This window comes from Etheostoma cragini, unplaced genomic scaffold (genome assembly GCF_013103735.1).
Source record: "Etheostoma cragini isolate CJK2018 unplaced genomic scaffold, CSU_Ecrag_1.0 ScbMSFa_2948, whole genome shotgun sequence".
Classification (NCBI taxonomy): Eukaryota; Metazoa; Chordata; class Actinopteri; order Perciformes; family Percidae; genus Etheostoma; species Etheostoma cragini.
Window position 1 is genome coordinate 12,905 of NW_023267164.1, and position 15,268 is coordinate 28,172.

General features: G+C 42.8%; 1 protein-coding gene and 1 non-coding gene across 2 annotated transcripts in view; both read left to right on the forward strand.

The window, feature by feature from the left end:
* LOC117940643 (zinc finger protein 2-like) overlaps nt 1–6,641 on the forward strand; it is an 11,037-nt gene extending 4,396 nt beyond the window's left edge. The window contains exons 3-6 of the mRNA XM_034865855.1: nt 603–726; nt 2,071–2,243; nt 2,512–2,641; nt 5,593–6,641. Coding sequence (XP_034721746.1) covers nt 603–726; nt 2,071–2,243; nt 2,512–2,641; nt 5,593–6,543 — 1,378 coding nt within the window. The 3' untranslated portion in view covers nt 6,544–6,641. The remainder of the gene's footprint in view (nt 1–602; nt 727–2,070; nt 2,244–2,511; nt 2,642–5,592) is intronic.
* Nucleotides 6,642–9,842: 3,201 nt separating this feature from the next.
* trnan-guu lies at nt 9,843–9,916 on the forward strand. Its single transcript has one exon. It is a non-coding gene; the product is annotated as a tRNA-Asn (tRNA).
* Nucleotides 9,917–15,268: the final 5,352 nt, after the last annotated feature.

The window sequence follows — 15,268 nt, forward strand, 5'->3', positions numbered from 1 at the left end:
TCATTTCTTAAAGTAATGATGGCCACTCGTTTCTCTTCACTTAGCTGATTGGTTCTTGCCATAATATGAATTGTAACATTTGTTAAATAGGGCTGTCTGCTGTGTATCAACCTGACTTCTGCACAACACAACTAATGGTCCCAACTTCATTAATAAGGCAAGAAAGTCCACTAATTAACCCTGAAAATGCCCACCTGTGAAGTGGAAACCATTTCAGGTGACTACCTCATGAAGGTCATTGAGAGAACACCAAGGGTTTGCAGCACTATCAAAAAAGCAAAGGGGGGCTACTTTGAAGAACTAGAATATAAGACATGTTTTCAGTTATTTCACAGTTTTTTGTTAAGTACATAATGCCACATGTGTTCATTCATAGTTGTGAGGCCTTCAGTGATAATCTACAATGTAAATAGTCATGAAAATAAAGGAAACGCATTGAATGAGAAGGTGTGTTCAAACTTTTGGCCTGTACTGTATATGTGTGTGTATGCAAATAATCTACAGCATAGATTGCAGCATTGTATCATGCCCTCAAAGGATCAATGGATTGTCTAAAAACAAAGTGTGAGGAGATGTTCTTCTGTCTGCACTCACCTTTCCAGTGAGGATAACACATGGGAGCCACAAGACAACCTGGACCTGGACCTTATCACCGAGTACATGCAGAAACACGAGGAGATGGAGGAGAAGAAGGAGGGCAAGAGGAAAGGTGTCGGGAAGGAGGAGGTGAGTTAAGGAAAGAGGGTACTCCAGACTGAAGAGTCCCAGAAATCACATCTCAATATTAATGAATGCACACAGAGGGTTTCACAAATGTCTTTTAGGATTTATATATAAATGACTCTCGTCATTACAATATGCACGTGCATATTACATACATACATACATACATACATGCAAAATAGTAAGACTAGGCAATTCTAATTGCTTTGGCGAAAGAGAGCGGATGACAGTTGGCTTGAGTCCAGTAGAGCAGACGGCTCTGCAGAGTTGCGTAATTACGACTTCACGACTTTTCATGAACAGCTGAAGGAGCGGCGGTGTCAAAAACACTGAACCCTGAGTACGGGGTGTACTTGTACAGCAGCCTCGGCCAAAGTGTACTTATGTGTGTGAATGGTTCCTGTATTATGTAGAAGAACTTTGAGTAGTCGTTGACACTAGAAAAGTGCTATAGAGAACAGTCCATTTATCGTTTTAGTCCAAAGAGAACTCGGGTATCATGGCCAAGTTTTAGTCAAACCATTTTTGTCTTTTTTTAAATATTATTTACACAGACACATCTTAGATAAGAGCCAGGGCTCCTGGGCTCTAAAACACGTTGTTGTGCGGTTTAGGCAGAGGGACCGCAGAGTTGGATTTGCCTTTTTTGCGGACTAAACGCTGCTCTGGCTGCCCTCCTTCTGCCATCTTTACACGTGCTGAGTTTTTAAATTCCACTGGATGCACACACCTTGCCCCCCTGACTGCTGAGAGGTTTTATGGCTTCGGGAAGGGCAGATGTGCGCATGCGTGTGTCATTCCGAATACAAGACAAAATAAGAGTGTTCTTCAATACAGAACTTTTTTTTCTCGATTATACTATTTTTGTGATTGTTGGAATCAAAATCTAAATTAAAATCTAAATTCAATTAATTGCACAGCCCTCATTAACGGTAAACATATCCTTTGTGAATCTTTACAGTGATTCCCTTAAAGAAGCAACCAGGCCTGCCTTTTTGCACCATCAAAACTTCTTTCTGAACTTTCCATTTTCACACAGGAACATCTGGAGATGTTCTGCTAAATGAAGTGTGGTTGGTCCAGGCTACTGTGCATGTAGCTTGTAGTTCCAGTTAATGACTTTTGGGCCTTACATTTTAGTAGTTCTTTCAGTTCTAATGCAGGAGATACTTGACACTCTGGAGTCCTATGGATTGGTCCCCTCATCAGCCCTTTCATTTCCCCCATTCTAACAGAAGATTTGAATCTAGTAAAACACGGTCAACTAGAATTCACTCACACCTCCCATTAGTTGGTCTAACCCTTGTATCATTATCTCTGCATGTCCCCCCCTTGGTTCTACCAAAGGCACTTTCAGCACACGACAAACTGGCTACTGGAGCAGGAAAGAAGGGCAAGAAGGAGGAGGAAGAGCCTGCAGCAGTAATAGAGGAAGAGGAGTATGTGGTGGAGAAGGTTTTGGACCGCAGAGTGGTGAAGGGAAGAGTAGAGTTTCTGCTGAAATGGAAGGGGTTCTCAGAGTAAGTATGAGTCTAGAATATTAATGCTTGGTGTTCTTGGTCCTGAGATATAATACATTTACATATTGCAAATAGGTGTTGTGTCAGCATTGTATCATGCCCTCAAAGTTGAAGGTTTGGTATTATGACCCTAGGTTGCAGACCCACAAATAACTTTACAAGATGGCAACAGAAAAAAGGAATAATAGGAATGATAATTAGAGTGAGAATGGAATGTCTAAAAACAAAGTGTGAGGAGATGTTCTTCTGTCTGCACTCACCTTTCCAGTGATGAGAACACATGGGAGCCGCAAGACAACCTGGACCTGGACCTTATCACCGATTACATGCAGAAACACGAGGAGACAGAGGAGAAGAAGAAGAAGGTGGGCAAGAGGAAAGGTGTCAGGGAGGAGGAGGTGAGTGAAGGAAAGAGGGTACTCCAGACTGAAGAGTCCCAGAAATCTAATCTCAATATTAATGAATGCACAAAGAGGGTTTCACAAATGTCTTTGAGGATTTATGTATTATACCGTAATTCCTCAAAGAAAAAACGGTAGTCAATTATACTGACGCCATCTGATAGTGGCCGGGGGGGCAACACCGATGAATAAAGGCCGGGAAAAATCAGTGTGGATAATCTCCTCGGTGTCTTTCATATAATGTGGACTCACGTTTATCGTACTGTACATTTCTACCAATTTAATTTAACAGATTCAGCAATATATTCACACTTTGTTTTCCTGGATTATGGTTCTATTGTAAAGTATCTTTTGTGATAAATTTTTTATTTTTGATCTAATTAAGAAACAGAGAGTGCCAACCAATCCCCTGAGTCTGAGAGGCTGATGACCCCTACAGATACTAGATCAAGTTCAACTGGGAGTCAAACACTCCCACGAAGAAAAGTTTCCATCACTACCAATCCCAGACAGCCCCCGGTTGTTACCGCCTGGCTCACGGCCGCATACAAAATGGCCACGCAGATATATCATCCAAAGTTTATTAACACACACACACACACACAGAGCGTAACCACGGTAATGCAGCAGTGGAACTTAGACACAGACATGCAGTGAACAAAGCTTCTGGTTTTACTTAGCTCGCTCCACCATGGTGCCTTACTAACTCACTCACTCTGTCTGTTGATATACAAACGCAGATCAATGGACATGCATGTATTGTTGGGGGGGTGTATGAGGGCACACCCCTTTCGACCAATCATTACACCTTTGTATCCAAAGCCTTTACATACAGTTGTGTTCAGAATAACAGCTATGTTTTTAAAGAAGTGAAAAAGGCTCAAAATCCTTAGAATATCATTTAATTCCATAATACCAATGCATTGGGAACACTGCCCATTCATTTCCAAATCAAAACATAACCAACATTGATCAAGTTTGTGTTCTACCTTTACAGGAAGTGAAGAAAAAAGAATATTAGAAGTATTGGCATTTTTCTTAACAAACTCAAATGTTTATTGTATGAACTGAAACACGTGTCAGGGTTTGAATCCCTGCACTAATATTTAGTTGCATAACCATTATTTCTGAGAACTGCTTCATATCTGTGTTGCATGGAGTCACCTGTGAACAGGTGTTCCAGCCCAGGACCATTGAACTACATCCCATAATTCCTCTGCATTACTGGGTTTGGCCTCAGAAACAGCATCCATCTGGTTCACCTGGAACCAAGACTTTGCTCCTTCCTGGTGGGTTTGGGTCCATGTCTTTTTGAAAGACCCGTTTCAAAAGCATTTCCTCTTCAGCATAAGGAAACGTGACCTCTTCAAGTATTCTGGTGTATTGACACTGATCCACGATCCCTGGTATGTGATAAACAGGCCCAACACCACAATATGAGAAACATCACATAACTACCATGCTTTACTGTCTTCACAGTGAACTGGGGCTTGATTTCAGTGCAGGGGGGTTGGAGGACAAACTGTTTGCGGCTCCTAGACCCAAAAAGAACAGTTTCCCTCTCATCAGTCCCCAGAATGTTGTTCCATTTCTCCTTTGGCCAGTCAATGTGTCCTTTGGTTGTTTCCCACGTCGGTCAGGCGTTGGATGCCATTTCAAGGCATTTGAAATCATTTTGGCAGAACAGCTTATACTCTTCTGAACTTTTTTAGGTTTTCCCCTCTCATATCAACTTTTAAATCAAAGTCCTCTGTTCCTCAGAGCAATGTCTGGAGCGAGCCATTTTGCTGAGTATTTCAGTGTGAAATTCACTATAACCAGCATGCACAACATGTGCTTCCTTCCTTCTTTAAATATGTACAAATACAGTATATAGCTAAATATGGGCCATAAATGACAACTGTTTATTCACAGAATCAATCTGCTCACTAATTGAACACAACACTGCTATTATTATGAACATGCTCCTTTCAATTACATATTCAATTCCACAGAATGAGCAGCATGCATGTCATGACGCTTGGTATTCTAGAACTCTACAACACTTACTAGTAAATGATTCGCCATGTAGAAATATCCCTTTTACCAAAAAATATGATTTATGAGTTTAGTGATGCTATTATTTTGAACACAACTGTACACCAAAGCTATTTTTTAAACATCAATGACCACGACATATGCGCCTGTGTTTGTCAGAGGCGTCAGTGATGCTCAGCAGAAAGCTCTGCTGAGCTTCAGAAATGCTTGTGGAAATGTAGCTTGTGTGGACAATACCACAATACACTACCATATCACTTACTTACACAATTTTGCTGGCTATACAAGTTTGATTTACCAAAACGACAACCTAAAACAAAAGGTCAAAGGTCAACTGGTGCCCCTCATTGCTAATGCATATCAGGGACAATGGTTCCAATTTACTTTACTGGAGTAGAGCTGTTCCAGCAACATGAAAACAACATGGTAACCCCATGGATAATGTTACAGCTAAAGGCTGGCAACAAAATGGAGGCCACACATAAATTGATAAAAAGTAGTTTATTTATCACAAACTAACCAACACTGGATGTTACATTTACCATAATGCAACTCCATAATATTGATTCAATTTCAATTCAATTTTATTTATAGTATCAATTCATAACAAGAGTTATCTCGAGACACTTTACAGCTAGAGTTGGTCTAGACCACACTCCAGAATTTACAAGGACCCAATAGTTCTAGTAGATTCCTCCAGAGCAAGCAACAGTGCGACAGTGGCCAGGAAAAACAGGACTCTAAGGACTCTGGGGAGTGACTACTGATGTTGGCAGATAATTAAGAAAAGTAATGCGTCAGTCAAACAATGTTCCATAGACATGCTCTAAATGTTGTTTCTAGTTTAAGATAGAGCTCTACAGCATGGCACCTCACTAACTCACTCTCTTGGTTTTTCTGTCTGTTGATAGAAACGTAGAGGAAGAGGAGTCAAACGTCACCGCTGTCAGCACTGTGACAAATCCTTCACAACATCAGGATATTTAAAGATTCATCAGAGAGTTCACACTGGAGAGAAGCCTTACAGCTGTGATCAATGTGGGGCAGCTTTCACAGTACAGAGTGCCCTGAAAAGACATCGACGCATTCACACTGTAGAGAAGCCATACTGGTGTGAACAATGTGGGGAAACCTTTTCTCATAGTGGTAGCCTTAAATCTCACCAACACATTCACACTGGAGAGAAGCCATACTGGTGTGAACAATGTGGGGAAACTTTTTCTCGTGGTGATGCCCTTAAATCTCACCAGCGCCTTCACACTGGAGAGAAGCCCTACTGGTGTGAACAATGTGGGGAAACCTTTTCTCAGAGTGGTAACCTTAAATCTCACCAGCGCATTCACACTGGAGCGAACCCATACTGGTGTGAACAATGTGGGGAAACATTTTCTCGTGGTGATGCCCTTAAATCTCACCAGCGCCTTCACACTGGAGAGAAGCCCTACTGGTGTGAACAATGTGTGGAAACCTTTTCTCAGAGTGGTAACCTTAAATCACACCAGCGCATTCACACTGGAGCGAAGCCATACTGGTGTGAACAATGTGGGGAAACATTTTCTCGTGGTGATGCCCTTAAATCTCACCAGCGCATTCACACTGGAGAGAAGCCATACTTCTGTGAACAATGTGGGGAAACCTTTTCTCATAGTGGTACCCTTAAAGATCACCAGCGCATTCACACTGGAGAGAAGCCCTACTGGTGTGAACAATGTGGGAAAACCTTTTCTCAGAGTGGTAACCTTAAAACTCACCAGCGCATTCACACTGGACAGAAGCCGTACTGGTGTGAACAATGTGGGAAAACCTTTTCTAATAGTAGTTACCTTAAAAGACACCAGCGCATTCACACTTCTTCGTTGTGAACATGTTTCAGAGCCAAGCTGTTTCCTCCTCCTCATGCCCTGATAGCTGTGTTGTTATATTCTGATCTTCTCTCCACATTGAAGGCTGACCAGCATTTGACCAGCTGATCAAAATGTATGTTATTGTGGATCAGTTGGACTGTTTTCTGCCTGTCCTCAGAACCCTTTACCATTTAGGCACCAGAATCGGTGCCTGAACCCATCCTTTTAAAAAATATATTTTTCAAATGTATATATTAAAAAAAATATTTTTTAAAAGGAGAACAATAAGACAGTCAGCAACATTTAAGAACGGCTTGCTTATTGTTAAATGGTACCCACCGTGGGAAGGAGAAGGCCCAAAGGCAAAACATTAAGACGTTTAAAGATGTTTTGGTTGGAAAACTTTTATTTTGTAAAAACTTTCTTCTCATCTCTAGAAACATACAACTTTTTTGGGGCTGACAGGAATAGTGACAGGATGTAGTGTAATTTTCATTTTAGGAATACATTTTTGTCACCCTTTTATATTTCTAAACTCCCAAAAGTTGGCAAAAAATCTAACCTTTGAGCATTTTGAGTTTAACAAGCGCAAATTCAATATTTGTGTATATTGGTCCAAACAGTCCTCTCATCATTATCAACATACTAGAAGTTGGCCAATTTTAATTGCACACTCTCAAGTTATTGTTGTGTTGTGGTTTACATTTTTTTCCTACTTTGTGGAATTTCATTTAATAATCTTTGTCTGACATTTCATATTTTCTGTGACTGAATGTGGTATTTAATCTGTTGAGGTTTGTTCAGAATCAGAAAATAAAAAGCAAACAGCTGATTTATTCATCTGACTTGCAAAATAACATCAATGTTTAAGTTGTTTTAAATGTTTTGCAATGTGGAACAATTACATACAAAATAAAACAAGGCCTTGTGCTGATTATTTGTGACTGGATTTGGTGGATTTATCCTTCCTGCCGTTTCTGTGTTTAAACTCCTTGATAATAGAACGTTTCCATCCACTAAAAGTGCTGAAAGACTCAGATCCTTATTTTAAGTGTGTGACAACATTATGGGATGGATCCCTACAGAGATAGAGTTTTTAGTTAGAGAGTAAGATCCTTTTAGTTTCACATGAAAAAGCCCCAACATTACCATCACCAAACCTACCAGACTCCATGTAAATAATCACTGTATTTAAAACAAAAGACATTTTAGTAATGATTTGACACTGATATCTTTGGTCAATATATAATGCAACCCCCCCCCTCTGATTGTTTTCTATTAATGAATGACAGGTCATATCCCTCAATCTCCACCAACTCCTGTTGTTCTACCTTGAGCCAAGTCTCTGTTATTGCAATTGCTGTGAACTTTTTGTTCCATTTGTTTGAGGCACTGTTTGATTTTCAAAAGGTTTGCGATAAGGCACCAGCTGTTAAAATGTATAACTGATATTGTGTCGTCCATTTTTATGTATTTTTTGAACCGCTCAACTGTGTTATATTCACACTGGCAGTGAGTACCAATGTAGAAATTATTATCTGGGTCAATGTTGTTTTTAATGTCTTGTGGTTTACGTTCTGTGTATTTGAAAGTTTCCAAGTTCAGTTGATCATATTTAACAGATAGGTTTCTGTCTAAGTTTGCCATGATCATTGGGTTTGATACGTCCTATTCAGTTTGTGAGCAGTTACCTTATGTAGGCCTATGTTAATTTGGATTCATTCCTTCATTCCATGAAGTTTGATGTATATTTTACAATTTCTTGCCCATGTTGCCTGGATCTTGTTTTGTTTTCTGAGTATGCGTGCTTTGTTGGGGATATCAGCATTTTTCTTGGTGAGGTGTTCGTTGATGTAAACGTGCCTTTTAATTTCCTTCCTTGTCTGAGGAGTGTTGACTTTTTTTTTCTGTCGGTGAACCGGATTATTACCAATGGAGTGGCCTTTTTTTTTTTGCTCGGCAGAATATGACAATCCTCTATGTCCCCGCTATCAACATAAATGCCTTTGCTGTCCAAAAATCGAATCACCGATGGTTCCAGCGTGTCCTTCTCCTCCACGGTAGCTTCACTTGGCCTGGCAGTGGTGTATCCAGCGTCCGCGGCCACCCTGGCATAGTTCCGTTGTTTGGTTCTCAGGCCGCTGATAATCGCATTGTATTGCTTGAGGTCAGCAACTCTAGTTTTCAGAAAAGCGATCTTCTCCACGTTTTGCCTCTTTAGCGTTAGCTGGCCTCTCCTGGGCCTGGTGGTAGCCGGCTGCATCAGAGCACCTCAGATGTCAGAGTTTCATTCTCCACCTCTGAAAAGTGCCACTTCTTAGCCGGATTACGTCTGGCCATGTCATAAATAGTAGAGGCGAGGCCTCAAAACCAAGAATATATTGGGGCGTGATATTTAAATTACGATTGTTTCCAGCCGCTGCATTTATCAATTTACAATAATTCTTACACTCTGATTGGTGTGATACAAACGTTTCACGAATCTCACGTAAACCCTGTCGTAAAAGGATTTCTGCGCTCATATTTGCTCTGGTTTCTAAGTTAGGTTGATAAATCAGGGCCATTAGCTCCAAGGATGTGCTTCAATATATAACTGAAGTGGACACACTAGTGAGTAACACTATGGTGTGATTTGTCAACCTTGTCATAAGCTAAAGCCTTCTTCCAGGGCTGAAGTACTCATATCCAGTGAATCACCCTTTCAGAATGTCTACCATTGTGTCACCAGCAAAAGAGATTAGCAGAGGACGGATTTGATCCATCAACCTCTGGGTTATGGGCCCAGGATGCTTCCGATAGTTTTGATCCATCGACCTCTGGGTTGTGGGCCTGCACGCTTCCGCTGCGCCACTCTGCTCTGTTATTTACACTTCTGGGGTGGAAAATTCTGGGATTCACATTTTGATGGAAGGTGGCAACCAAGGTTCCAGCAGCTTACGGGTCGCAAAGTTAAACATTTGGTAGATCTTGCCACTACCTGTTATTGGAGCTTCCTGATTACTCACACATTGATTATTCACATGTAACACTTGTGATTATCTGGTGTTTTAAAAACAGAGCATTGTGAGTACAGATATAAACATCAGTAAGGAGTCTATCAAGTTGCCTCTTATCATTTCAGATTGGACACCCAGTGAGGCTTACCGCGATGGTTTGGACTGGGTCGACTAGGGTTTTCTGCTGCTCTCAAGCAGACGGCTGTACTCACTCTGGTTTCTCTTCAGAACACACAAGTCCTTTGCCCCCAAATGGTAGATGCAGATGACCGCCCACCCTGAGCAATGGTTCTGCCGCTCATAAAACGTCAGCCAGGCGCAGTCTCTGTGGCGCAATAGGTCAGCGCAGTCGGCTGTTAACCGAAAGGATGGTGGTTCAAGTCCACCCAGGGACGTTTGTTGCTTAAATAACCTGGAGGGGGCCAACTCTGGGATTTATCCTTCTGCAGAAGACCATAGAAGTAATCCAAGTGGCCTTATGTCTATCCGCAGGTACAGTTCTGCCAAACCATGTACATATAAATCTTTACAGTCATTGGTATGCAGGTCAATTGATGTAATACAAGCAAATAAATAAGGAATACAACCTCTGTCTGTCCTCAAGCCCCAGGAACTTTGTTTGCTGTTCCAACACTAGCGTACCGTGACCCCCATATACCGGTTGCCCCTCTTGCTCAATCCCCACCTCCACCGGCCAGTGCTTGCCCTGCTTCTCAGGCAAGGTTTAATAAGAGGAAGGTGGACTACAACACTTGCAGGAAATGTGGACAATTCAGGACCGCAGAAACTGTGCACAGCCAAAATCAAGGCAGTATCTACTGCCCAAATACAGAAACACTGTCTAAAGAGTTGTTGTTGGATCAGATTAAAAAATCTAAAATGTAAATGTATAATGTAAATAGAAAATGTAAATAGTTAGATTTTACTATGCATACAATACTTTTATGTATTGTGATTTATATGTTATGTGTGTTTTACTAAAAATGCTTGGTTTTACCTCTCAGACATTGTTTAAAGAAAAAGAAAAAGATTTATTAGTAAACAATAACTATTATAAAGACTAACTTTTAATATTGACCAAATATAGTAGGATTACTAAATGTATGGAGTACTAAAAACAGTTTGTTCAAAAGTCAATCTAAATGTTATTATTTGTTTCAATTGTTTCACAATCTTCCTAATATCTTACTCCAAAACTTTGTTTAGTAGAACAGTAAAGTCGGGGACAGTGTCATTGGGTCTTCTGGCACTAAGCCTAACCCTAACCCTATTGTCCCTAAGATCTGGTGCTAGGTGGGGATCCAACCTGTGACCTTTGGATCTACGTTGAACTTCCCTTATTTCTCCAACCAGACGTCTGCCAATCAGACGTCCGCCAACCAGACGCGGGGCGACCAGCCCGCCAACCAGACGTCCGCCAACCAGCCCGCCAACCAGACGTCCCCCAACCAGACGCTGGGCGACCAGCCCGCCAACCAGACGTCCGCCAACCAGACGCTGGGCGACCAACCCGCCAACCAGACGCTGGGCGACCAGCCCGCCAACCCGACGTCCGCCAACCTGACGCTGGGCGACCAGCCCCCCAACCAGACGTCCGCCAACCAGACGCTGGGAAACCAGCCCGCCAACCAGACGTCCGCTAACCAGACGCTGGGCGACCAGCCCGCCAACCAGACGTCCGCCAACCAGACGCTGGGCGACCAGCCCGCCAACCAGACGTCCGCCAACCAGACGCGGGGCGACCAGCCCGCCAACCAGACGTCCGCCAACCAGACGTCCGCCAACCAGACGCTGGGCGAACAGCCCGCCAACCAGACGTCCGCCAACCAGACGCTGGGCGACCAGCCCGCCAACCAGACGCTGGGCGACCAGCCCGCCAACCAGACGTCCGCCAACCAGACGTCCGCCAACCTGACGCTGGGCGACCAGCCCCCCAACCAGATGTCCGCCAACCAGACGCTGGGAAACCAGCCCGCCAACCAGACGTCCGCCAACCAGACGCTGGGCGACCAGCCCGCCAACCAGGCGTCCGCCAACCAGACGCTGGGCGACCAGCCCGCCAACCAGACGTCCGCCAACCAGACGCTGGGCGACCAGCCCGCCAACCAGGCGTCCGCCAACCAGACGCTGGGCGACCAGCCCGCCAACCAGACGTCCGCCAACCAGACGCTGGGCGACCAGCCCGCCAACCAGACGTCCATTACCTTGTCAACCTGATGTGCCTTTGACATGTTACTGCATGTATCTGTGGTGATATTAAACTGAACTGATTTTACCATACTTCTCTGATGAATTCTAAGCTATGAATAATTTCATCTGCCAGGAAGCACACTAGTTTCCCTTTGCCATTACTGTAAGCATGCCTTCGAACTAAATAAATTGCACGAAAAGGTGATCACTTTGGGATCAACGCTGTTGAGATAAACTAAAACAGTCAGCATGGCAAGTAACCACTAGTAGGCTTTAGTCTATCAGTTGTTTTCACTTACTGTACGTTCACACCGCCACCGACTTGAGCTGCAAAAAAGCTCAGGCCGCCCCGCCAAGGACGTTTGCCAAAAAGTACAGGGAAGCTTTGTGACGCTTTAGCCGCTCTGACGTCTGTGTTGTGAGCAACTGAATTGCATTCCCGCTTTCGTGAATATTTCGCGCTTGTCCTTGATGTGTATCATTGGATAATTATGGATCCTTGCGAAGTAGTTGTGTTTGGTGCTGCTGCTGTATTGTATTTGCGGAGAAGACGTCGTACTCGGAGATTTTGGGTTCACGACACCCTCCAGGACCGTTATCAATTCAGAGAATATCACAGGCTAGTGCAGCAACTGCGGCTTGATGACGAGAGGTTCCAGCGGCACTTCAGGCTGGACACGGAGCAGTTTGACAGCGTGCTGTCCAAAGTAGATGATATGGAGATGACATGAAATGCCGAATGAATGCAAAAACTGGCGGTAACTTTATGGCAGGCCAGATGTTGTAGTCGTAAACCTCCCGTTTGACACAACTCATTAAGTGCATATCACTAAAATGATTAGTTTTAACACGCGTTTTGCCTACTCACCGGACACACCGACTATCTCGGCTACTTTATCCCAAGCCTCGTTTTTTTTTAACTGGTCCCTATACGCAAACAACGTCATATCATAAATGATGGGAAACCCAGCAACGGCGATGATGAGCTTCTCCTCCATTTTCTTCGGAACAAATGTTTTGGTAGGAACGAAAGATTACATCGTATGTTTCTCCGGAATCAGTCAGCGTGAAGGACGTCTATATTCCGATTGGCGGCTGGCGTTAGCCGCTGCTTGCCGCTGAACCGCGTCATAGCTCATTACCATAATGTTGAAAAATTTCAACTTTCAGATTGGCACTCAACACGCTCAAAACGGCCAAAACGCAACGCCGAAAGATGTGCCGCTCCTTGCAGCTGAGAGAAGCCGGCTTCCATTGAAAATGAATGACTTCCGGTATCTTTAGACGCTCAAGTCGGTGGCGGTGTGAACGTACGGTTAGTGTTGGGGTCAAATTTGACTTGTGTTAAGTTTCTTTTTCAGACATTAGTTTCTATTAACCAATAACAACATGGGTGGTCATCAATGAGTTTCTTCGCAAGTAAAATTACTGATTTCATTGGATTTTAGAGTTTTAAATGTATAGTGTCTGGTTTTCCAATGTAAAGTTGGACCTGGTGGTCCAATGGAGCACTATTGTGCTTTACAGCAGATGAGCACATGTAAAGACCAACTAAAACCCCTGCACACAAACTGTCCCCCCCCCCCACAAACCGCAGCTGCAAACTACCTCATGTAATGGTAACATTACATCACAGCTTTCCAACACATGAAAAATGCACACAGTACGAGAGACCTGCAAAAGATCACATTGTGCACTCCAGCATAAACATGCGCGCACACACATCAGGGGTAATGTGTCATATATTGTACTTTTCAGCAGACCGACACATCAATCCCTCCAGAATTTTTTGTCTCGCGATAAAAGTTACAATGTCTTGTGTTGCAAAATCTTTGATTTTAATGTTTAAAAATAAGGAAACTTGAGGAAAATAAAATTACTTCAGGCTAAGTTTTCCCAGTAACCTTACCAAAAATGCTCAGGATGCTGCAAATGTTGGTATAAAATGGGTGGAGGATTTAAGACAATTCATTGAATGAATCAAATTTTAACGTGTCAGTGGCTTGTTGCTTTTTACATTAATTCCTCACCTGGCCTCGGACACATTCCTATGGTTTGATAAAGTATTTGTTAGGTTTTAACGTATCATTGCACTTACAATAATGAGCGTAGCTGTTCTCAATTTAGGTCATTCTGTACGTCTAATCTCCAGTATTTCCTGCATTCACCATGTGTGTCACATACTGAGACAAAGTCTGGCATATGGGACAGCTGGGATTAGTTGAAGTTGCAGGAGACTCCGATTATTGGTCAAATTTACGGAAAAGTTGCAGTGATTGGTCAAAATTGGCGGTCGCACCAAAGTCACAGCAATTGGTTGAATTTGTGTGAATTCTACAATCGTGAAATGCTAGAGGGACTGATACACGTACAGTTGTGTTCAGAATAATAGCAGTGTTTAAAAAAGTAAATAATGCAAAACATCATCCTTAGAATGGCTTTTAATTCCATAAAATCAGTGCATTGGGAAAGCTGCACATTCAATTCCAAACACTTACTGTACTGTAAGGGTGAAAAGTGTCTCAAGGGTTTGCTTTATTTTGAATCACTGCACCAATATTTAGCTGCATAACCATTATTTCTAAGAACAGCTTCACATCTGTGTTGCATGGAGTCAACCAACGTCTGAACCAAGTTCTAGACTGCCACTTTCAATTTATATGCATTCCCTCCGAGAAATGCCCGTTACTAACCTAATTATGGGGAGTTTACTCCCTGGAGTCCTTATGTTTCCTTTTTGCCCAGCATGTTACCTTGGATAAGGATGGCATTAAGATCTTGGCTGCAGATGTTGCTGTGGTCCTGCTATGCCCTGCTGTTCCATGCTGCATACTGTAACCCCTTGAAGTGCCCTGCTGAGACATGAACAACTACTACTACCATTTTTAGTCACTGTTCCATTTTCTTTGTTGTGATTATTATTGCCACTGTGCATCACAGCCTACCAAGAGCCTGGGTTTGACCGAGGTTTGTTAATAAAAGGGGAGTTTTTCCTCACCACTGTGCATGGTTTTACTGTCGCACCATGCTTAATCTTTGGGGAATTATTGTGACATTAAAATTATAGAGTGTGGTCTAGACCTACTCTGTCTGTAAAGTGTCTGTTATGATTTGATACTTTAAATAAAGTTGAAATGAATTGAGGGCTCGGCAGAAGGACTTCCAGACTTATGATGTGAACTGAGCCCGGTTGGAGACGATATCCAGGGGGATACCGTAGAGGCAGAAGACGTGGTGGACCAGCAGGTGGGTTGTTTCCATGGATGCGGGCAGCTTGGACAGGGGGATGAAGTGGAAAGACTTGGGAGAACCGGTCTGTGACGGTGAGTATGACCATCTGGCCGTGGGAGTTGGTCAAGCAGGTGAAAATGTCAGGTTATTTAAATTCTAGGCATTAGTGTTTTGCAACAGTTTCTTTTAATCTTGATAAAATATTTTGTACATTTATTTTTTTCTTGTGATTTTTCAATACATTCTAATTCTATTTCTGAATATACATCTGCCTTTTAATTGTGGACTTGCCTGCGGTTGAGGGCACAAGGAAATAGGAAAGTAGT